General features: G+C 42.1%; 8 protein-coding genes across 8 annotated transcripts; 2 read left to right on the forward strand and 6 right to left on the reverse strand.

Moving 5' to 3' along the window:
• Window positions 1-237: 237 nt before the first annotated feature.
• Window positions 238-2,289, reverse strand: PAS_chr3_0024 (uncharacterized protein; the record flags this gene model as incomplete). Its single annotated transcript, XM_002492188.1, has 1 exon — window positions 238-2,289. The coding sequence occupies one exon, from the start codon at window positions 2,287-2,289 to the stop codon at window positions 238-240; it is 2,052 nt and encodes a 683-aa protein (XP_002492233.1).
• Window positions 2,290-3,303: 1,014 nt separating this feature from the next.
• Window positions 3,304-3,693, reverse strand: PAS_chr3_0025 (Hypothetical protein; the record flags this gene model as incomplete). Its single annotated transcript, XM_002492189.1, has 1 exon — window positions 3,304-3,693. The coding sequence occupies one exon, from the start codon at window positions 3,691-3,693 to the stop codon at window positions 3,304-3,306; it is 390 nt and encodes a 129-aa protein (XP_002492234.1).
• Window positions 3,694-4,468: 775 nt separating this feature from the next.
• On the reverse strand, window positions 4,469-5,365 carry PAS_chr3_0026 (Hypothetical protein; the record flags this gene model as incomplete). Its single annotated transcript, XM_002492190.1, has 1 exon — window positions 4,469-5,365. One exon carries the CDS (start codon window positions 5,363-5,365, stop codon window positions 4,469-4,471), a length of 897 nt encoding a protein of 298 aa, XP_002492235.1.
• Window positions 5,366-6,350: 985 nt separating this feature from the next.
• PAS_chr3_0027 (Hypothetical protein) lies at window positions 6,351-8,324 on the forward strand (the record flags this gene model as incomplete). The annotated part of the gene is made up of 1 exon (XM_002492191.1): window positions 6,351-8,324. The coding sequence occupies one exon, from the start codon at window positions 6,351-6,353 to the stop codon at window positions 8,322-8,324; it is 1,974 nt and encodes a 657-aa protein (XP_002492236.1).
• Window positions 8,325-8,376: 52 nt separating this feature from the next.
• Window positions 8,377-10,002, reverse strand: PAS_chr3_0028 (Putative protein with similarity to the allantoate permease (Dal5p) subfamily of the major facilitat; the record flags this gene model as incomplete). The annotated part of the gene is made up of 1 exon (XM_002492192.1): window positions 8,377-10,002. One exon carries the CDS (start codon window positions 10,000-10,002, stop codon window positions 8,377-8,379), a length of 1,626 nt encoding a protein of 541 aa, XP_002492237.1.
• A 328-nt stretch (window positions 10,003-10,330) lies between these two features.
• On the forward strand, window positions 10,331-11,950 carry PAS_chr3_0029 (Hypothetical protein; the record flags this gene model as incomplete). The annotated part of the gene is made up of 1 exon (XM_002492193.1): window positions 10,331-11,950. One exon carries the CDS (start codon window positions 10,331-10,333, stop codon window positions 11,948-11,950), a length of 1,620 nt encoding a protein of 539 aa, XP_002492238.1.
• Window positions 11,951-12,852: 902 nt separating this feature from the next.
• On the reverse strand, window positions 12,853-14,616 carry PAS_chr3_0030 (Hypothetical protein; the record flags this gene model as incomplete). The annotated part of the gene is made up of 1 exon (XM_002492194.1): window positions 12,853-14,616. One exon carries the CDS (start codon window positions 14,614-14,616, stop codon window positions 12,853-12,855), a length of 1,764 nt encoding a protein of 587 aa, XP_002492239.1.
• A 3,776-nt stretch (window positions 14,617-18,392) lies between these two features.
• On the reverse strand, window positions 18,393-22,817 carry PAS_chr3_0032 (Hypothetical protein; the record flags this gene model as incomplete). The annotated part of the gene is made up of 1 exon (XM_002492195.1): window positions 18,393-22,817. One exon carries the CDS (start codon window positions 22,815-22,817, stop codon window positions 18,393-18,395), a length of 4,425 nt encoding a protein of 1,474 aa, XP_002492240.1.
• Between the last annotated feature and the right edge of the window lie 189 nt (window positions 22,818-23,006).

Genomic DNA, 23,006 nt, shown 5'->3' on the forward strand with positions numbered 1-23,006 from the left:
TTAGGTTTATCCTAAAGCTACTCCAAAAAGCGTGTTTCAAAGCGTTCATATCTAATGAATCGGGAGCACAGATACAAGAACGTTCATATATAGAGGTTAGTGGTAACAGTGCTATTCTATCAGTTTAATCTATTCAAGAACAAATTTCAGAGCATTGTTGCTCTCGGTACAAAAGCTAATGTCATATTACTGGCATACTAAATACATATTTGACTGTTACACTCTTGTAGCCTTAAATCATCGTTTAGATTTGAAGATCCTTTTGAAGTCTTTCCACAAACCCTGACCAATTCGGCCTAGCGAATGTCGCCCATCATAAAGAGGATAGACTGCGATAACTAAGAAGACTCCGTATAACCAGAACATGGACAATCCAGTATATCCTCTAAAGAAACTCAAAGATATGATCCAGTTACGGTACAGTGACATTGGGAACAACACCGAAGTAACGAGAACCACAAGTATACACCAAGCGTATGCTATCTTGATGTAACGCTTGATCAATTTTTGCTCTTCTTCGTCGTACTCGTCACCACTTGACACTCCAAGCTCAGTTTCTTGAAGTTGAACATTCTCAGACTTGTCCACGGATCTCTTTTCTGAGTCTTCAGTTGGAGATGAGACAGATCCACTTTCATATACAACATCGACTTCTGAGGGAGATGAAGCTTCACTGCCTTCCATCTCAATAAGTTCAGCCTTCTTGAAAACATTCCAGTCAAAATGTTCTTTCTGAAACAGACTGAAAGTGACTGTCAATACCAATGGCAGGAAGAGGGCAGTTAAACCAGCCCAAAGACAGGGAAGCTGTCGGGATGTGGTTTCCATAGTGATTTCTCCATAATAATGGTAGGCAGTTCCTAGCCATACACCAACGGAAGCTCCAATTCCAATGATTGGAGAAGCGATAAAGGCAAACTTTGTCTGTCTGTCCCAAGTGAATAACAAGATCATTGGACAAACAGGATTGCAGATCAGGATTGGATAAAAGTACCCAACCCATGTCATATTGGCTCCAACATAGTGCAACATAATGGCAAAACCAGCTGCAAAGAAGGAGAAAAACACAACGGTTATGTGTGAAGCTCTAATCATCTGCTTGTTTTTTGCTTGAGGATTGATGTAGGTCTTGTAAACATCAAAGGACAAAATACTGCTCACCGAAATCATCTGAGCGCTGACTGTCGATGTGCATGCCAGATAAATTACCAACAATATTGCTCCACATGCTCCATCGCCAAGCAAAGCCTTCAAAGTGTATGGAAGTCCAAAGCCACTTTCTATCTCAAATGTAGTCATTTTTCTTGGATATGTAGGGAACGATGGATCATTTTCCAAGAAGGTTGTTGCCATACCAATGATGGTACCTAATGGCCAGGTAATAGCCATAATACAGACTCCCCCGATCATGTACGAAGGAACTCCAGACTTTAAGTTGGCACTGAATGCTTTCTGATAAAACGAAGAATCTAAAACAGTAAGACCCATATCACCTAATAAGTGAATGATTCCAAAGAAAACTGCACCTTGGGATCTGAAGGTCATTAAGGAGCCATCATAATTACCTTCAATAGTTCCCTCGTTGGGTCCAGTGAAAATTAGCTCGTAAAGCTTATCTATTGAGCCAATCTTAACCAAAGCAGCAGTGTTAACATAGAGTAGCACAATAATAGCTATAACACTGTGACCCCAATCTCCAAGGAAAGTTGCTCTCAGACCTCCACTGAAGGTATAACATAGGACACCAAATGGAATTAGCAAGGAGCTTGCCACAATGCTCAGATTATCTGCGATAATGGATATAGCACCTGCGGCACCCAGAATCATAGCAGCGCATGACAACAAGTTGTTAGCTAGGCAAAAACACATGTACAAGATGTGGGCAGCTTTGCCGTATCTGAGCTCAACTACTTCCAGACATGTGTGACCTTTAGGTACTTTTCGTTTGGCTTCGATACCCAGAACACCCATAATGGAAACTGGCACTATCAGTCCCCAGTAGTAATAAAATCCAACAGATACACCATAGAATTGGGTCATGGTGACGGTCCATAACAGTTCGGTGGCCCAAAACCACGAGGAGAAAATGGCAGAAGTAGTCAAACCAATACCAACGGTTCTATTTGAAACCATGAAAGTTTCAGTAGAATTATTGTTTTCATTGAGATAGCGGGCTATCAATCGGGTGGCTATAACCACTGCTAGAGCAAATGCAGCTCCAACCCCAATCAGCACCCCATATCCGACAGATTTGCCAAGAAGATGCACCGTAGTTTCAGCGTCACTCATTTTATGGTTGGTGAAGTCTTGGCCCAAGGGCTCCCATATTTATACAATACGGAAGGAGTCATGGGGCTGTTGACTACCAGCATCTTTTGGGAGCGATCAAGTGACATTGCTGCAAATTTTCAATTACCTATTCGTCATGGACGAATCTGCACGATTAGACTCGATGATCGGAGTCGTGGCGTTTGGAATTGCATAGTGGCCGTGCGAATGTATGAAAAGAAAACTACTTGCAATATGTCATTGTACAAAAGTGATGCCACACTTGTGGATTATGGTAGGGATGGACTCTGAGGCCGGGCCTTTTTCAAAGTGTCGTGGGATTTCAAGATATGGCATCTCCAAACAAGCAATCAGGATTTGCAGAATTTAACCCCTAGCTTATTAAAGGCTAACACAGCCCTACGAAGATAGTAAAATGATGCATATTGACGAATATTCTCCACAGTAGATTCGTGAGTCTCCTATGAAGTTTTTGTTCAAGGCACCAATAAATTATCTCGACAGGTGATGAAAAAGATCTTATCGAGCAAAATGCCAAGTTAACGGATAAATGCGAAGCTTATACAACAGAGGCACAGACTGAATGTTAACAGTGGGCTGCATGTCCAGGTATTGTCTGAACTTCAACTCTTCTTTTTCTGGTTTTAATCAACTTCATTTAGTCATTATTTACGAGCCTACTCAGTCATGATACACCAACTGAGGTTTCTAGATCAGTCGGCAACCCGGAGGTGCATATTGCTGAAGTGCGGTGATTGATAATTCCTATTGTAGTTCCATAATAAACGCTTATTAACCTTTGAAAAACGTTTTGTGGCAGACACCGCAACAGCCGCCACAGTTACATCGTTCCTTTTTTTAATTCAGACAGTGTGCGTTCGTGCTCACTGTGTCAATTCTGAGCCATACAATAAGGAGTGAGCGGCTGGATTTAGGATAGCTTGATGTGTGCGTTCCCCTTTTCCGTGCAGAAACATTCTAGGTCCCCAAAGTCTGCTACACTTTATAGAGATCTTAGATAGTCAATTCTCCAGAAATCTGATTTGATTTGCAACCAAGGCTCTTTTGATCAGTTTGGATGGCATAAAAAATAAGCTCAGATGGTTTCATCTGATAGCTTGATAACTTTAGCGGGACAAGATGTGTAACTTTCTGCACCGCACGTCTCCGCCACATCAGCTTTAACGTCACGGGAGGTCGCCTTTTTCGGCTTTTCAAACAACCAAAAAGAAGGTAGCTACCAACGATGTGTATACCAAAATTTCCGGCGAATGGGTAGTGACAGGCTTTCGGTAATGTTTTGCTACGCCATATATGGAATAGAAGTTTCATCCTCTGTATTAGTATTTTGATTACCCATTTATTCACGATGTAATGGCTTGATCTTCGATCAGAGGCACTCATCCAGCATTTCATATGGAAGGCTGATTCAAAATAGCTGCGTTTGACATTTTAGTTATGACAAGTGTATTTGAAACATTTGAGATATTTGAAATCGTTCTTTGCTAACAACAAATTTGCGTTTGCTTTTCTAGAGTTTTTTATGTGGATTTGCTAGGCATTTTATGATTATGCTACTTAGCTGTCTTTGCATACCATGATGGAAAGGAGGCCAGCCACTGCCGAGTCTTTACTGCTAACCAGTTTATTTCTCACTGTCCTTACAGAGAATCAGGGTGACTACTTTTCTTTATTATCTCAAAGAATTCGATTTTTCACAATCATAAAGTGCTACACAAAACAAGATGCCCCGATGGTACATCAATTATGGCACGGCGTTGACCGCTAAGAGAAGGTTAATCCTTTTTTTCAACAGTCGACAAAAGACAACAGAGTTAGATACAGTAGTATATTCTTGCTTGAAACAGCATTCAGCTTTCTAAGTTATCGCTGCACCTTGAATCACGTCAAAAGGATTAGTCCTCCAAATGGTGAGTCTCTACTACTCGCTAGCGCTTCCAGTGAGTCACCATTCGATCAGGTAGGAGACAGAATACTAAAACTTTTTCCATTTCAGCTATTTAATTATCAAAAGCCATACTGAGACGAAAAAAGTTGATGAAGAACGAGTAATGTCAGTATGCCTGATCAAAGATAAACACTTGACTTTTTGAAAGATTAAATTACCTGTAAAGAAGAATTAAATATGCAAGTGCGGCTCAAATTTAGAGTGTCAGTCCTATTCATTAGGTTTGTCTTCATGCTTTCCACCAACTTCTATCAAACTGGTTTCATCCTCATTTAAAGCTTTCTTTGGTATATACACCACGTAGTACGTGGACATGAAAATACATGCAGCAATGAACTCCATTGTGGTGGCCAGTACGTATTCAGTGGCCACAAAGTGAACCGACATACCTGTTGCGGTATAATTTGCCATGGAAAAATAGTTCATCTGTTGGATGAAACAGGATAACAACCCATAAATACCTCTCACAAACAAAAATGGGGTAGCCATGAAAACAGAAGTCAACAAATACGACCGGATATTGTCATGAATTACGGTGTAAGCAGCCAGACCCGCAACAACTAGTGTGAATATCAAGAACAATGCTTGTCCCGTGCCTCGGAGGCCTTTGCTCGTATTAATTCTTGATACATTATCGTCATACTCGTCAGCATCCAGACCGGTCAACATAGTGCCTCCAACGATGACTAGAACATTGGCAACAATCGCCAAATAATAGAAGATCCTCATCCCGTTAATATTGAGTTTTTTGAGAAACCCCCAATTTGAAGTGTCAACTAGTCTACTTTTCAGCCATGATTCCTTTCTGGCAGCTATATGTGCATGAGACACCATGTAGAAGCTGGTGAGAATCAGAACAAAGTACCCTTCAGCTCCTAAAACCAGATATGCAACTAGCCATTGCCAATGTTCATATCCCAATGAAGCAAAAGCTATTCCACATAACTGTGCTCCCATTCGAATCAAACCGAAAAACAATAATCCAGAGTAAATGGTTCTGAGTGTCCCTTTATGCCATATGATTCCGATTGTGAACAGCGTATAAATGACATACAGTGCCAGGAAAATAGATGCTGCGATACCTTCACCTTCAAATTCGAACGCCATAGCACAGGGAAGAAAAGTAAACTGGAAATGGGGACTTAATATATACTTTTGTCGCATTTTTGAATGCGGTTTTATCCTCTCCATGCATAACAGACCAGCGAAAGTTGAGCCCTGAGGAGAGATGAAGACCAATACCTTTTCAGAAGGTTGTAAGCTTAAAATATGGAGTAAAAATACTTGCTTCGAGAGGTCATTTAAGTTCGAAACCAGGAAAAAAGAAAAATGGCCCAAAGCAGTTTGAGCGTTGAGTCAAGGTGGGACGTTTGAATAGAACTCAATTCCACCTTGCAAGTACATGAGGGCGGGCGATGATGCCTGCACTTCGAGAAAAGGGAGCTCCAACTAAACTGTCAGCATTTTCTCATAGCTGAAACTGTTAAGAATTCGGTTGAAATGACTACATACGTCTAATTATAGAACTTTTGAGCTTATTAGGTCAAGTTAATCATACTTTGATTCTGCCAATCCTTGTATGAACTGAAATCAGAGCAAATGTCTTAATCAAGGGATTCTTCTTTCTTACGTATATTATTATATTACGTAAGACTAGATGGGAACTGCACAACACTAATTTGCAACCATCCAGTTTGTTAGATATGTTTTGCCGTATTAAAAGCCAACCTATTCATTACGCTTGGCGCAACTATTGGCGCTATCGCTTCTAAAGCTGCTCTCCACTCGATATCAAGGCGAAAGAGGAAGAAAACAGAATCACGTGAATCGGTACAAGATACTCGAAACTACAGTCAGCATCATAGTCTTCACTGTACAAGTCGCAATATCATAGAGGCGTTGGCTGGCCTGTTAACTGCCTGCATCTTCGATCTGGTATCGGCGATTTTAATTTCCCATTACGGTACATACTTTGTCGGGGACTGACCTAAATTGCACCAAGAAATGATTACGTTTTAAAAAGAGCCGCAAAGCCACACTTCTAACGTATATCAGCTGAACCGTCGGACTTATTATATTATGCAAACATCTAATGAAAACTGAAAAAAAGCTGAAACGTACCTTTTTGGCTTGCGATATATGTCGAAGCAAGAAACTTAAGTGTATCAACAACGGGTCTACCAAAGAGCCATGCCACAGGTGTAGTCGACTAAGTCACGAATGTAGTTACACCCCAACGCAATCTCATCTACGGAAACATGTCAATAAGGACAATTGGGCCAAACAGAGTGATTATAAAGTTTCGAAGCCAATTGTTCCTTCGCATGAAGTCGTGATTCCAGAAAAGGATGTGGTCCTGGAAGTTATAGAGCTTTTTTTCAGTCATCAATATCAGGGTGTCTTTCTGTTTCTGCATCGACCATCCCTGTTGGCATTCATCAAATCGTCAGAATTTAACCCTTCAACTTACATCAATGATTACTACAACTCGGAGTCTCCGGCTCCCTATCATCTACTACATCGACCTGATCCGGTGGTTTTGTTGTCAATATTTGCACTAAGTGCTCGATTCCATCCGAGCATGGTTTCTTCTTATGGTGCATTTGATCTATCTCAGGACCCAGACCTGTTTACTCCGTCCTCCAGCAACGGTTCTGGTGTTTTCCGATCTCCCGTACATGCTTCAGAGTACTTTGCATACCATGCAAGAAAACTTCTACAACCATTGTTTGACCGGCCCAGTATTCAGAGAATTCAAGCACTAACCATGCTCAGTAGTCATGATTGGGGTGAGCGCAACGTTGCCAGAGCTTTTATCTATGTGGGATTAGCATGTCGTATGGCATTCGTTTTGGGCCTCAATGATTCAACTTCTTTGTGCTATAATGAAACAAACCCTCTTATCTCGGAGGTTAAAAGAAGGACCTTATGGGCTGTTTATTTGCAGGATCGTTGCATTTCAAGTGGCCGAAACAGGTCAAGCTGTATAAAGATTGAAGATATCCATATCGAAATGCCAGCTCTTGAAGCTGAGTTTGTCCTAGGAAAACTCAGTTCCCCAAGGCTGACCTTTGAGGAATTTCAATCAATTTTATTCGAGTCACATGGTTCATCTCCAACAGGCGTGGAAAATCGTTTGACCAATGTTAGCACATATTGTTTCACCATTTTTTTATTCGAAGTGTGGGCTAGTTTAGCGAGATGGGTTGGTGAGAGCGGTCCACGCTCCAACAATTTGCCGACCACGGGTTCAGGATCCAGCTCCAAATTCTCCGAAACCGATAAGAAGCTAGATGTCTTGGAGTCCACAATACCCGTGCATCTCTATAATAACACGGTCAATTTCCAGAATCAGGCTTCTGAAGGTACTCTGATGTCGTTTGTCTATATGCATGCACTGTTATATCTTAGCCGGATATTCCTACATCGAGAGTATTTCTTCATTAATCCAGAAACACTTCCGGCAAATCAATGGTACAACGCTACCAGAAAGTTCCTCCAAAGTGTGGAGCGTAGCACCAAACTGATTTCGGCGGCTGAGTCCATTAATATGATGGTCATAGCACCGTTTACAGGATTTGAGCTGTTTACTAATGCTGCAACTAGCCTCTACTTTCTCACCTCTCCTCTCAGTCTTTTAAAAAAGAACTACGAAGTTCAAAATAAGACAGCCTATCAGTCTTTGAAAAGCGAAGTGAAAACATATGTGAAAACAAACATTGAGTTACTCAAGAAGTGGAGTTCTGTTTGGCCTATAACATCCTCATGGTTTTTATGGACCTTAGATCTTCAAACCTCATTAAAGTCTTTTTCTACCGATGAGCAAGGAATAATGTTTAGGAATTTGATGATTGACTACGGCACCACAATAGTGGCAGAGGAGGCAAATGATAATCCGTCTACTACATCATCACTCTCCGAGCAAGATAATCAATCAGCTCAGCATTTCCAAAATTTGGTTTCAACGGAAGATAATGTTCTAACTCCAGATATCAACAATATTGTTTTGGGATGGCGAGAGCTATTCGATGTGGGCCCCGATTTGCAATTACAGTCAGAATGGTAACCAAGCAACCATAAATAAAACATACTAACATACACGAAATTAACTAATCAAATCAGTGAACAAATCTGAAATCAAGTCTCTTCACACCAGAGTCGGTGGTGTTGGTAGTGTACTCGATTTGCTCTTCCTTGGTCATACTATTCCACTTCTTCTCCTTTTGCTTGTTCCTCATGATATAATACGCCTTGGTGAAAAAAGGAAATACACAATTGAAAACAGTGATACCAAGAATGATCTTGTTTCCTCTGATGTAGTAAGGTTTATCACTTTCTCTGTATATGTTGGAGGCAGCGATAGAACCGACTTGATACATCATGTTGTACAGAGGAGTAGCCACACTTCTGGAAGCCACATTGTTGGATATATGGGAAACCCAACTGGCCAATATGGCGTGTGTGTACGGAAGGGCAACAATACCAGTTAAGAGAAAATATTTAACCCAATCACTTCCCGTTGCTGGGTAGGCAACCAAAGCCACAACGAACGGAAAGATAAAATAATTAGCTATTCCCACACAGATTGATTTCTCCTTCACTTTGTGACTGAAGTACACCACCAAAGGAAGGTTTATTAAAAACCAAAACTGACCCGGAATAGCTAATACATTGGACAGGAACACAGAGTAACCCATGGATCTCAATATCAAGGACATGTAAGCTGTGACTGGTTGGAAAGGTATAAAGGCCATGAGCCCTTGAATATACAGTGGCCAAAAATCATATTCTGAAAGGACAGTCCGCAATATTTGGCGAATATTAAGAGCCTGTCTGTTATTCATATCGCCTTTTGCGGGGTCATCTCTTAGCAGTCGATTCACGAGGATCTTCTCTTCATGTTCATTAAACCAAGCGGGCCTACTTTTGAATAGAATGTTCTTCGTCTGAGTAGGCCCGCTTCTCATCACGTAGAAACTAGGAATGGCAACACCAAGACTCATAAGACCCTCTATAATGAATAGCCATTGCCACCCAGTTTTGCCATGAATTCCTCTCATTTCCAACAATCCTGAGGCCAGAAGAGATCCCAAAATCTGGAAGAGTGGAATAGCAGTCCAGAAAATAGCCAATCTCAATGGAAGCTCTGTATTTGTATAATAATAAGAAAGGTAAAGAATTTGATCGGGGATGAATCCTCCTTGGGCAAACCCCAACAAAGCTCGGAGAGCAAGAAACTGTGCACGAGTTCTCATTGCACTTTGGGAAATACAGATAATCGACCACACTAAGCACTCAGCACTGACTACCACATTTGGTCCAAACTTCTTAGAGAGAAGATTCAATGGAAGCTCGGCGCACAAAAATGAGATCAGGTATATAGTCTGGCCTAAATTGTATCCATTTGTGTCTAAACCGGGAATATCACCGGACACAAGGTTGTCTGACACTGCTCTGTTAATATTACGACGAACCAGGTCTAAAGCACAAAACATCACAAACGTCCATGAAAACACTTTCAGATCGAGTCTTCGGACAAGTTTCTTCTCTTCTTCCTTATTCCAGGTAAAATCAGGATCAAATCGATGTAAGTTTTCGTATCCGACATCTTCATAGATTTTCCTCCAATAAGCAGCTATTTGAGGGTCAGCAAAAGGGTTGTCATTGGGCTCTTCAATGGAAGAGGCAGAATCCACGCTGTTATTGTTAACGCTGTAGCGGATTTTTTCAGTCTTTGAAGCCATTCTTGTTCAATACTAATCTTTTCTCCTGCATCGTACATGTTTAAGTAGACTGTTGTTAGCAGTTTCAAACCTCATGATCTTCCCGATGATATCCTTCATAAAGCCTTAGCCGACGGTTGTGCCATCGGCTGAGATCAACGGTCTATAAAAGTTTAGTTCACGATAAGCACTCCTGCAAGATGACGATACTTTCTCGGAAAAGTATGGCGCTAATTATTACGTAACCTTCGGGTCCCACAATCTGTCATCCGACCCGACAAATAGCTAATGGGTGTGGCTTCCCTTACCATAAAAGGAGACTAACTGACTTGGAATCTGAACATCAATCATGAAGTTCCTTACTCTTATTTCAGTAGCTTCCACAATTGCTACCTCGTATGCCGACTGGCAATATAGAACCAGACCCGATTTGTCACCAATTGAGTTGAACATTACCATCCCCGCGACAGATGATAAGGTTTCCCCAGGTTTTCTTTTCGCAGCCCCATTTTCTGGCTACGACCAAGATAACACCCATGGACCTAGACAACCTGGTGCTTATATATTCACAGACAAAGGAGAACTAGTCTGGTCAGGGTTTTCTTATTTTGCCAATTGGCAGGCTAACTTTCAGGCCTCCCGAATCAACGGCGAAAACGTGCTCTTCGCTTTTGAAGGCACACACAACCCAGGTTATGGCCACGGCCATGGTCACATTACTATCCTGAACAACAGGTATGAGACTATTAAAGAATTGCGTGCTGGTAACCATAGGATCAGTGACAAACATGAATTTCACGTCAAGGATGAGAAGACCGGCTTGATTCAAATATACCACCCAGTTCCAAAGGATCTCTCTGACTACGGTGCTTCAGCAGATCAACAATGGATCGTCGATGCCAAGTTTCAAGAACTGGACCTGAGAACCAGAAAGGTTCTTTTTGAGTGGTCTTCTTTGGACCATGTATCACCTCACGATTCGGTGCTTCCTATCAACCCATGGCAAGCAGGAAGTGGATACAATTCAAGTGATGCCTGGGATTACTTCCACATCAATTCAGTTGATAAGGATGAAAATGGAGACTACCTAATATCTGCTAGAAATGCTGCAGCCATCTACAAGATCAATGGAACCGACGGATCTATCATCTGGAAGCTTGGGGGACTACCTGGAAAAACATCTTCAAATTTCAAGGTGAAAGGAAAACCACTAACCTTTTCTTTCCAGCACCATGCCCGCTTCTTGTCTACTTCGGATGATGGATCCAAGCAAGTGTTCTCCTTTTATGACAATTCCGCTCACGGAACTGAGGATCATCGAGGTCATGAGGTTCATTACTCTGACCAATCCAGTGGAAAAATTGTTGAAGTTAACACAGAAACTAACGAGGCAACATTACTGGCACAGTACGATCCGCCTAGGGGACACAATCTACTGTCCAAGTCTCAAGGATCAACTCAAGTTCTTTCAAATGGTAATGTGCTTGTCAATTGGGGTTCTGAAGGTGCCGTTACCGAATACACGGCCGATGGAACTCCGGTTTTCCATGCCTATTTTGGTACTGGCGAATTGGGTAAACATGTTGAAAACTACAGAGCTTTCAAGTTTGACTGGCATGGATATCCAGCGGAAGCAATTGCCTTACACTCCGATATATCTCCTGAGGGAGATACCATCGCTTATGTGAGTTGGAATGGGGATACTGAGACCTCCTACTGGAAATTCTATTCAATCGATAAAGTTTCGGAACGTCAGTTGTTGGGCAAAGTCCCTCGTCAAGGGTTCGAAACGAAGTTTAAAATAGAGGGAGAAACTCACAGTAAGTTAGTCGTTGAAGCTTACAACGACCAACACCGCTTTTTGGCTTCATCAGATGTAGTTGTATCTGAGGAACAAGTTGAGGAAAAACGAGTAGACACCAAGGCCAAATTTCAGCACTATTTTGCTTGGCTTGCAAATAAAGACTAGCATCTTTATGTAGCGTGTTTAATTGATTACTTTCTCAAGTGATGGGAGCATTCCAAAACATTGCGGTCGCAGAGTTAAGACGGTATAGTGTTACAGATATGAGCTTACGTAGGTCAATAATCTGGATTGGCTGAGCAATTTTATTGCCCTGCACATCTGAGTTAGTCTAGGTGGCTCCAATTTGGTTGAGGTTTCAAGAGAACAGCTTAATGTACAGCCCAAAGTGCTTGTATGTTTTCCAAAAAGAGCCAGTTCTTGTTGGTTTAGGGTTACTATTTCATTCACCTGCTCAAACTCAGGGGCCAAGAGATCACATACATAATACATGCAGGACCTACAGCTAAAACCATGGTAATGATTGGCTGGTTTTGAAACAGCATGCCTGCAGTTTAACAATGTACAACACTCCTGTGAAAAACGAATTTCGAGCGCGTGTTTTGGGAATTAATACCTCAATTATGTTCCTAGAAAAATAAGAACCAAGTGCTAAATTGTGGCTCACATACCAAAGAAGGATCAAAAAAACCACGCACTGAACCATAGTAGAAGAATATACCAAAGGCATAGACAAAACTTTGCTTTGTTCATTTTGGGTAAAGAATTGGAATTCCATCTTACAGATTCCAGTCTCTAAGCTGCACCATGCGGGACGACAACGCGCTCATGCGCTTGGTAATAGACAGTGTTATGTGGATTACGTGCCTGTGGCAATTTGGCTGGTTTGATTTAGTTTTGGAGACTGGTGATTTCACAATGCGATTTGAAAATGCGCACATTCCGGAGTCCCTGACAATTCCTGGCAATTACGCTACTCATCCCATCGATTACGAGTCATGATAAAATCAAAATAATACATTCAGTGTACACGAAGCAATAATTAGAAGAACGAACAAAAAAGAAGCTTAGATAGCCAAGAAGAGCATTGGGACGATTGCTAACAGACCAACAGCAGATTTGGAACCCAAGTTGACTTGAGCCTCACTCACAGTGTAAGTAGCTTGAGGAGGGGTGCTAGCACTTGTTGGAACTCCAGCACTGTGGCCTTCTGTGTAGGTAGCTGGGTAAGTAGCTGGGTAAGTAGTAGTAACTTTCTCTCCACCTTCCTTGGTGATAACAGTAACAACCTCAGGAACATCGTGGTAAGTAGTGGTAACTTTCTCCCCACCCTCCTTGGTAACAACAGTAACAATTTCAGGACCCTTGGTATAGGTGACTTCCTCGTAAGTCTTAGTGACCTTTTCACCACCTTCTTTAGTTTTGACAGTGACAATATGGTCCTCATGACCACCCTTGGGATAAGTCTTGGTGTAAGTGACTTCTTCGTATGTCTTGGTGTACTTGTCACCACCTTCTTTTGTAATAACGGTGACGATCTTCTCACCCTCAGTGCCAGTTGGCTTAGCTGGAGCGTATTCATCAGTTTCACAAGGAATGGTAACAGTGTAGGTAATTGGTGTTTCAGCACAGACGTTACAAACGTGAACCTTAGTGGTATAGTAAATTGGGTTAGTAATGACTGGAGCGGTGTAGGTAACGGTAACAGGAGTTTCAGCACAAACGTAACAGACGGATGTAACAGTGGTGTGGGTAACTGTTGCAGTAACACTGGTAATGGCAGTTGAAGTAGAAGTAATATCTCCGTCAGCTGGTACGGCTGCAAAAGCTTCGAAGGCAGCTGTGTCGGTTCTGCTAGCACGGTAAAATGGCTCATCAAGGACGAACGAAGTCAATGCTCTCTTACGCGAGTCTGCAGTGGTGAGGTCAACATTCACAACGTTCTGAACTTCAAGAACATCATCAGCCAGGTTTGATAGGAAAGAAACTCTAAGAACTTCATCGTCAGCTAATTCACCGGCAAAGCTCAAAGAGATGGTACCATCACCACACTCAAAGCTTTCAACTGGAAGACCTGAAGCAGGAGTAATTGGAATCCATTCTCCACTGGACGAATTGCTGAAGAAAGTTGTTCTATCCTGTGGGGTAAAGTCACCAAATTCGTTCAGGCTGCTTCCGACAGCATACTTAACCTCCGAACAGTCAAAGGTACCTGGGGTCTGAACAGTGCTGATGTCAATGTTGGTGATGTCTCCAAATGCACCTGGAATATCAACAAACCATTCAACACCACCGGTCACAGCGTTGCTCAGCTTGATTGGCTGAGATCTGTCAAGTGCGACCAAGTCGACAGAAGGACTGTAGGTCTGATCAGAGGTTTCGAAGTCGAAGGTGTGTTGGCCAGGGGAAGCAGACTCGGTGAACTGCTCACTGAGTTTGAGTGTAAAGAAAACAACTCCTTCAAGGTCAGTAATAACTTGACCTGGGTCAGAGAAAGTGAAAGTCAAAACATGGCTGTCATAATCAAATGCGGTACTCAAAACTTGAACACCAGCGGTTGTAAAGAATTCGGAAACGGATGGGTCAACGGAATCAGGGTATTGAACAAACTCTAGCTCATTAGGAATAGAGACTTCAATAGTAGCGTCACCAGCGATTGTTTCGTCACTGCCAGCAGTGCTAAAAACGAATGAAACAACAAACCAGTCCGACAGATAGGCAGTCGATGCGTCAGTTCTTTCACTGACAACTGTGATATCAGATATAGGGAAGGCAGCAAAAACAGCGGCAGCCTGTAGGATAATAAGAAGTGTTGAAATTGCGAACTTCATGATCAAGTGAGTGAGTGACTGTTGGTGAAAATTTAAGAAATCTTCAGGAAAAACCACTATTCTTATAGTCCAAATGAGAACGACACCCTTATCTGCATTTGTTTACATTCTGGCCCTGCTTTTCATCACTCTGTTTAGGTTTGAATCCACAGTTTGGGACGTAATTCCTAAGCTTTGCTGTACCAGCTATTATTCTTTATGCAAGTCTTGATGCACGTGGAGGGAAACTGAAATTCTTATGCCAAGGTACCAGGAGAACGTGAACGTGAATTTGCAGCGTGAATAAAGTACTACTATAGTAACGTGTTCTTAGTGATACGATTCAACAATATGTGGCAGCTGCCCATTAGCTTAAAGAGATCAGTATATTGTTCTGAGTTTTTTTCAGAATAGACCCTTTTCAACTTTAACACGATGAATGGTGGATTAGGTGGATTAGGTGGCTGGAAAAAATTTTAGGAGTGGCTGAATACGTGATAAAACTTAGACGCGGTGCATGCCGTCACCAAACCTTAAGGTTAGAGTTGGCTAGATGCAGGAATACATGAGAGGACTGGAGATTCTGCAAGATATGGGATACCGCATTTGATTATTATTTCAGTGAGCGATCCCCTTTTGGACACTATTCTCAGTCGCATTTATAATTTGTATTGTTAACCTAACTTAATACCCAAATACGTCTCATCTGTAGTGTACCTTAAAACCTGTTTACGTCGTGCTTGTGCAGCTTATTGACCTACCGCGTTTCTATGTCTCAACACGGCTTGAGATATCAAGATTGTACGGAATCTACCCGGCAACGTCAAATCGCCACCGCAACAATATATGGTAACTTAGAATTGCAACTTATAGCCCTAGTCAAAAAGTTCTGATCATCAAGCCCGAGCTAAGATCCGTAGAACACGTGAAAACTCCCTGTCATTGCGGGTCGGCGAAACATTTTTCAATTTCTCCAAGTGATCAAGCAAGCTGAGTATCTGCGCATCAATACACCGCTTCTGGTACAAAAAAAGTCTGTTTTCAGGCAGCAATCAAAAATAATAGGCCACATTAGTACCCATTTCTGCAGTGCGACATCGTGGTTGTTGATTTATGCGGCATTGCATTTTTAGATGCCAACATGTGTCCCAAAATGGATTTTGTTAGACACGCATTCCAGGGCACTGCGGGGGGTCTTTAGTAGGTGCTGAGACCTAGCTATGGACTCAACTGATCGGTTGAAAAAAGCTAGTAGCAACTAGAACATGTTTTGCAAATCCATATTTGGGAAAAGCTAAGGAAACAAGGGTCATTGCATTAGAAGTTATAATTCTTCGTGTAGGGCTAAAGCGTTAACGCACTAAAAGGAAAGAAAAAAGCAAACATAACGCCATGATGTCACCTTGGCCATGTCTTTCTTTACCTGATTGGGTCAACTTTGTGCTACCTTTTCTAGGTCTAGACAAAAAGTGGATCAATGAAACTTGAGACTAGCAAGTTTATCTGGGCATTAGTTCTCTCTAAACATAAAAAATGGCATGTTTTCAGATTCAGTTCTACTGAATTGCGTAAAAGCCCTACGATATCAAGGGATTGGCTGATTATCTGGTGATTTGTGAATATTCTTACTATATTTCACTTTTGCGGGGTGGATGAACCTGTGTTTAGTTAAAAAGATTGGGGTACATTCTTCCCCTGCATTTATTTTTCGACTACTCGTGTGAGGAGTTGCTGGACTGAGAAATGTCAGGCTCTGAATTCTTGACAGCTAAGTTAACTTTAGGATATGACAACTGACTAAGTTGGACTACGCCCGTATTCTTTCACGGTACAAAGTTGCAATCGACAGATGGGCTAGGTCATGACTCAGAGACACAAGCGCATGATTTTAAGCAAATTTTATCTCTATGGTCACAAAAAGCTGCCCATCAATTTCAACTTAGGACTCACGAGAGATATGACAGGGTGTAGAACAAATGGACCCCAAAAAGGTGAACTCAATATAGTATTTTACTGTGCTATTGTAGTTGAAAAAGATAAAACCATTACTTACTAATATATCATTATCTTTGAGCCAATATATATATATTCCTTCTTAATGAGTGTTAAGTCACGAGTTGACGAAAGTTAAAATAAAAAAAAGGACCAACATGTTCTAATATGTGAGAATGACAGGCGAGTGTATTTGTCAAGTTGAAACTTTACCTTATAATACTAAGTTTGTACGTTTCTCTACAGAGCAAGAAAAAAAAGGCCATGGGTTTCAACATTGAAAGTTTGGTACGGTTGCTGTTTATTTTCGGTATGTACAATATCAGTTATATTCTGCTGGTTGCGGCCATATCTAGCAGAAAGCACCGTTTCCCGTCCGATCAACCGTAGTTAAGCTGCTAAGAGCCTGACCGAGTAGTGTAGTGGGAGACCATACGCGAAACTCAGGTGCTGCAATCTCTTTTTTATTATTGGTTATGGTGGTAAGAGTCGTATTGAAAACATCGGCCAGCTAGTACTCGTCAAGAAAGAACTCTCCAATGGCTGGGGCTAATTTGGCTCGCATTGTACACCCTCTCAGCTGGAAAAAAAAACCTGCCATTGGAGCAAAAGAAACGTGTACAGTGAATGTTTTTTGGTTCTTCCTGCAATTCAGATAACAGCCTATGAGTGCCCTTTCCGCATACAAGCTTCTGCACTCTGGAGGGATCTGTAACCTAATAGTGATCACTCCAGAGGCAAATTAATCTCTTTTGCAAACAGCTTCTATCCATTTATTTCACTTCGTTTTGTTCCTACTCCTAGGTAATGCATGGTTATTCAGGCTTTTTTTTACCTTCATATTCAGATTCAGACTCTAAACCTTGTGATCGATAATAAACGGTGGTAACTAGTGGTTATTGTTTCTGATATAATTAGTTTGACGTGATGCAGTATGTTACGCACTGCATTATATCGCATAAAGCTTGTGACACTGTACATGAATAGCGAAAATAAGCTCAAGATCCACTAAACAAAGTAGGGTTTTAAGGGCAGTTAGTCCTGTACTTGGTGCCATTATGAGACTAATTAGCTTTCTGAGCAAGATTAACCAGACCTAGTTATGGAAGACTTCGGTAAATTCCGATTTCTAGTACTAGTTGGAAGTTCCAAGAAGATCGGTATCGTTTCCCCTGCAAAGAATTCTTCAAGTAAAACATAATCCAGTCCGCTATCCTGTTCTGTTTGAAATAATTTAAGTTGTCTCACTTTGTTCTATTGTTAGGGCGTTGTGATAGCTAAAACGTAACAGATTGGCACGGTACCTCAACACTAAAGGTCTGATAATATTTATGGTTTTGCTAATTAATGGCAAAGCCAAGTAATAAAATTTGAAACAAAGTTGCAAATTCTAGAACTAGCATGACACTTGATCAACGTTAGGGTAAATTGGTACCTCCAACATCTATTCCAAATACTGTGGTATTGTTCGAATATATTCGGTTCATGAAAACATCTCACATCCAGATGAGCGCGATACAATAAAAACCCTAACATCAGAAAAGCTCAAGGAGACCAGGCAAAAGATTTACAGAGACCTGAATAGGGAAACCGGCCTCATTTAAGTTACAGATTTATTGCCACTATTGTGACTAAATCGGCTCTCTTCTCAATTTTAGATGAGTTAGTTCAGTATAATTATTTCTGAAGCTCACATCTTGTTCGACTCCATATTAAACTAATTTCACAAAAGTTATATCGCATTATCTATCTACAATCATAGTAGATGCAATACTTAAAAGAAAAGCGCTAGAAATGGTATCACTTTACAATGCCAATAAAATCATTGGAAGCATTGCAAACAATCCAGCAGCAGAGAAACGCACAGCCAAATTCTCTGGTCCTGCGCTGCTAATTGCAGGAGGTGCAGTGGAACTACTGGAGGCTGTCACCAAAGACGTGGTTTGAGTAACATGAGTTGTTATCGTAGTGTCCTGCTGGCCAGGATTGGTAGGTTTAGAAGGCACGGTAGTATTCTCTACTGGTACTGTGGAAGCCTTTGGAACGGTGTACGTAACAGTTACTGGGGTTTCTGCACAGTCATGGCAAACAGATGTGACTGTAGTACTCTTAGCACCTTCAGTGGACTCTGGTGCAGTGTAGGTGTAAGTGATAGGCTTGTCAGCACATGAGTTGCAAACTTCAGTATAAGTGACTGTCTTAGGAGCAGAAGTATCCTTTGGAGCTGTGTAAGTAACAGTCACTGGAGTTTCTGCACAGACATTGCAAACAGAAGTAACTGTGGTACACTCAACGCCTTCAGTGGACTCTGGTGCAGTGTAGGTATAAGTGATGGGCTTGTCAGCACATGAATTGCACACTTCGGTGTAAGTGACAGTCTTAGGACCGTCTGTCTTTTTAACTTCTTCAGTTTCACATGGCAAAGTCAAGGTAACTGTGATTGGTGTCTCTGCACATACATGGCAAACTGAAGTGACAGTAGTGTAAGAAACTGGGTCAGTCACGACTGGTGCTGTGTATGTGATTGTTACAGGGGTCTCAGCACAAACGTTACAGACTGAAGTGATGGTAGTCTGAGTGGCTGTAGTGATTTGAGTAACCACCGATTGTCCCGAAGATGATTCGGAAGTTGGCACAGCAGTAGGTGCAATTGATGGATCATCGGTGGTTGGTTCCTCAGTTGGCTGACCAGTTGGGTCGATTGTCGAGTCATCAGAAGTTGGCTCCTCGGTAGTCTCGGAGGTTGGCTCTTCAGTAGGTTCCTCAGTTGGGACACCAGTTGGGTTAATTGACAAGTCATCAGAAGTTGGCTCCTCGGTAGTCTCGGAGGTTGGCTCTTCAGTAGGTTCCTCAGTTGGCACACCAGTTGGGTTAATTGACAAGTCGTCAGAAGTTGGCTCTTCGGTGGGCTCCTCAGTTGGTTCAGAAGTTGGTTCGGAAGTTGGCTCTTCAGAAGTTGGCTCCTCAGAGGTTGGTTCTTCGGTGGGCTCCTCAGTTGGTTCGGAAGTTGGCTCCTCAGAGGTTGGTTCTTCGGTGGGCTCCTCAGTTGGTTCGGACGTTGGCTCCTCAGATGTTGGCTCCTCAGTGGGCTCTTCGGAAGTTGGTTCTTCAGTTGGCTCTTCAGTTGGCTCTTCGGAAGTTGGTTCTTCAGTTGGCTCTTCAGTTGGCTCTTCAGTTGGCTCTTCGGAAGTTGGCTCTTCGGTGGGCTCCTCAGTTGGTTCGGAAGTTGGCTCTTCGGTAGGCTCAGAGGTTGGTTCAGAGGTTGGCTCCTCTGAAGTTTCCTCAACAGGATCAGCAAGTTCAAATACGTCGAATGCCAATCTTTCAGATCTAGTTTCAGCGTAGTAGGTCTCGTCCAACGCATAAGAGAAAAGTTCTCTTTTCACTAATGCACCAGTTGTGATGTCAACGTTAACCGTGTTGGCCATGTACAATGAACCACTTCTAAATGCGGAAGAGTGAAGAACAACTCTCAGGACCTCATCTTCAGCCAAAGGGTTTGTGAAACTTAACGAGATGCTTTCCAACAAACATTGAACTTCAGCAACCGGTGAGCCAGTAGAATCAGTAATTGGAACGTAACCATTGGTGGTGTTACTGTATTGATTACCATCTGATCCAGCTGTAAAGTTTCCCCATTGATCAAACTCTTTTCCAATGGTGTACTTGAGCTTGGAGCAATCATAGAAGTAATTTTGCCAATCAGCATTAGTATCGATATCAGAACTGATATCTATGGTTGCCAAATCGTTGTAGGCACCTGGAATATCAATAAACCATTCGACTTCATCTGCTGCACCTGCTATCAATTTAATTGGCTCGGATCTAACTAATGGGAGGAAGTTGAAGGTTGAAGTGTGGGTGTCAACAGAAGTGTGGAACTCGAAATCATATTCACCTGGGCTCAACGTAGCAATGAAATCTTGTTCTAACTTCATGGTGAAATAAACAACACCCTCTAGTCTGGTAATGACTTGGCCTCGATTGTCAAACGTGAAGTCAATGACATTGGTATCATAGTTGAATCTACTACGCATGATCAAATTTTCATTCTTGGTGTAGAAGTTTTTCAACGATGGCTCAAGGAATGCAGCATATTGTGGATGAGCAATAAATTGAAGTGCATCTGGAATAGCAACCTGTACAACAGAGTTAGGTGGTAAGATAATATCTCTGCCAGTAGTACTGAAGGTGAAGGACACAATTAACCAGTCAGAAGTGTATCCGGAAGCCTCATTTGTCCTCTCACTGGTGACTTCAACTTTAGTAATTGCTTCACCGAGTGTCAGATCGGTGTAAGAACCAGTAGGTTCAACACTTGGTTCTTCAGTAGAGGTTTCGGTAGAGGTTTCATCATCATCAGTAGTAGAGGTTGCATCCTCAGTAGGCTCCTCAGATGTTGGCTCCTCAGTGGGCTCTTCGGAAGTTGGCTCTTCAGTTGGCTCTTCGGAAGTTGGCTCTTCAGTTGGCTCCTCAGAGGTTGGCTCTTCAGTTGGTTCTTCAGTTGGTTCTTCAGTTGATTCTTCAGTTGGCTCCTCGGAAGTTGGCTCTTCAGTTGGTTCTTCAGTTGATTCTTCAGTTGGCTCCTCGGAAGTTGGCTCTTCAGAAGTTGGCTCCTCAGAGGTTGGTTCTTCGGTGGGCTCAGAACTAGCAGGAGGATCATCCAGAGCAAATACTTCGAAAACATTAGTTTCAGCTCTGGTATCACCATAATAAGTTTCATCAAATGTGTACGAAAACTCTTCTCTTTTTGTTATTTCGACGGAATCGGATCCGGTGGTAATATCAACAGTGAAAATATTCTCCATGTATAGCGTACCGCTCACCATTGCTTCGGATGGAACAAAAATTCTTAGAACTTCGTTTTCACCTAGTGATTCAGTGAAGCTGAAAGATACACCTCCAAGACCACATTCTAGGTCAGCTATTGATGAATCGGCACTGCTTAGCGGAAGATAGTCTCCAACAGGAGTTGTGACGTTATTCCACTCATCAAAGTCACTGGCAATAATATACTTAAGGTTTTCGCAATCATAAATGTACTTGTATCTCCATCCGTTTTCAATGATAACAGATCCAACGTTGATGTTGGTGATTTCAGGGTAAGGAGCACCTGGAATATCAACAACCCAATTAACAGCATCAGCACCTCCTAGAATCAATTTCTGTGGCGCAGTTCTGTCTAGTGGTAAGAAATCGAAGGTTGAAACAATTTCTGAAACTCCAGTGTAGAACTTGAAGTCATACTCTCCAGGACTCAGCGTGGAAACAAAGTTATCCTTAAGTCTCATGGTAACTGAAATGGTACCCTTCACTTCAGTAATCACCTGAGCACGGTTAGAAAAAGTGAAATTCAAAACGTTAGTATTCCAATCAACTTTAGAGCTCATCACTCCAGAACCACCAGTGGTGTAGAAGTTAATCAAGGATGGATCACTAAAAGCACTAAACTGAGGATGTTCAATGAAGATAATCTCTTCTGGTAGGGCAACTTGAACAACAGCGTAAGGTGGAAGGACAATGTCACGTCCAGTAGTGTCAAAAGTGATGTAAACAACAAACCAGTCGTTATAGTAGCCGGATTCGGTTGATGTCCTCTCACTTACAACTTTAATGTCAGTGATAGCCTCTCCAAGAGTTAGATCCGAGTAATCGGGTGTTGGTTCGGAAGAAGGTTCTTCGGTTGAGTCTTCAGTAGATGTTGCATCTTCGGTGGATGTTACATCTTCACTAGGCTCCTCGGTTGGCTCCTCGGTAGAAGTTGGAACATTGTTTGGATGAGTTGGAGTGTAGTCAGTAAAAGGGCCAAGGGTTGGAGTCAGCGTAGAAGCAGTCTCAATACATGTTGTACCAGTTGGGGTAACTGGCAGTCCACAAGCATCCAGTGGACCTGCCAGGTTACCAAAGTAGGACATGTAGATACACCATCCACAGTCGAGACAAGCGTCGATCTGGGTTGAAAACGAGGAGTCTGCAGCGCATAAGCACTCTTCGTCAAATGGACCTGCTTCTGGTCCACATTCCCAAGCACCATAAATGGCCAGACCACAAGCAGCGTGACACATGAAATCGGCCCTCTTTTCAAGAGCTGGGTTAAGGGCATCAGCAAAAGCCTGAGGAACCAAACCTCTGGCGGCGTGGTCTAAGGCTTGTTCGTAAGAAGGCAAAGCGATTGCCTCTACCGCAGCAAATGCTGACAATAGAACAGCAATGTACTTTGTCGAAAACATTACCTTAGTCTTAAAACGAATGACGGATCTAGTATAAGAACAAAGTTGGAAAGCGGTTCGGAAAGTGGTCAATCATGATTCTTAGCAGGGTATTTATATGAGATCTCGGCCCTAAAGATAATGGAACCAGTAAAATCCGTTAGGATCATAGCTGTACTATCACTAACCTGTTTCTTTTACCCCTGCGTA

Source organism: Komagataella phaffii, chromosome 3 (genome assembly GCF_000027005.1).
Source record: "Komagataella phaffii GS115 chromosome 3, complete sequence".
NCBI classification, from domain to species: domain Eukaryota; kingdom Fungi; phylum Ascomycota; class Pichiomycetes; order Pichiales; family Pichiaceae; genus Komagataella; species Komagataella phaffii.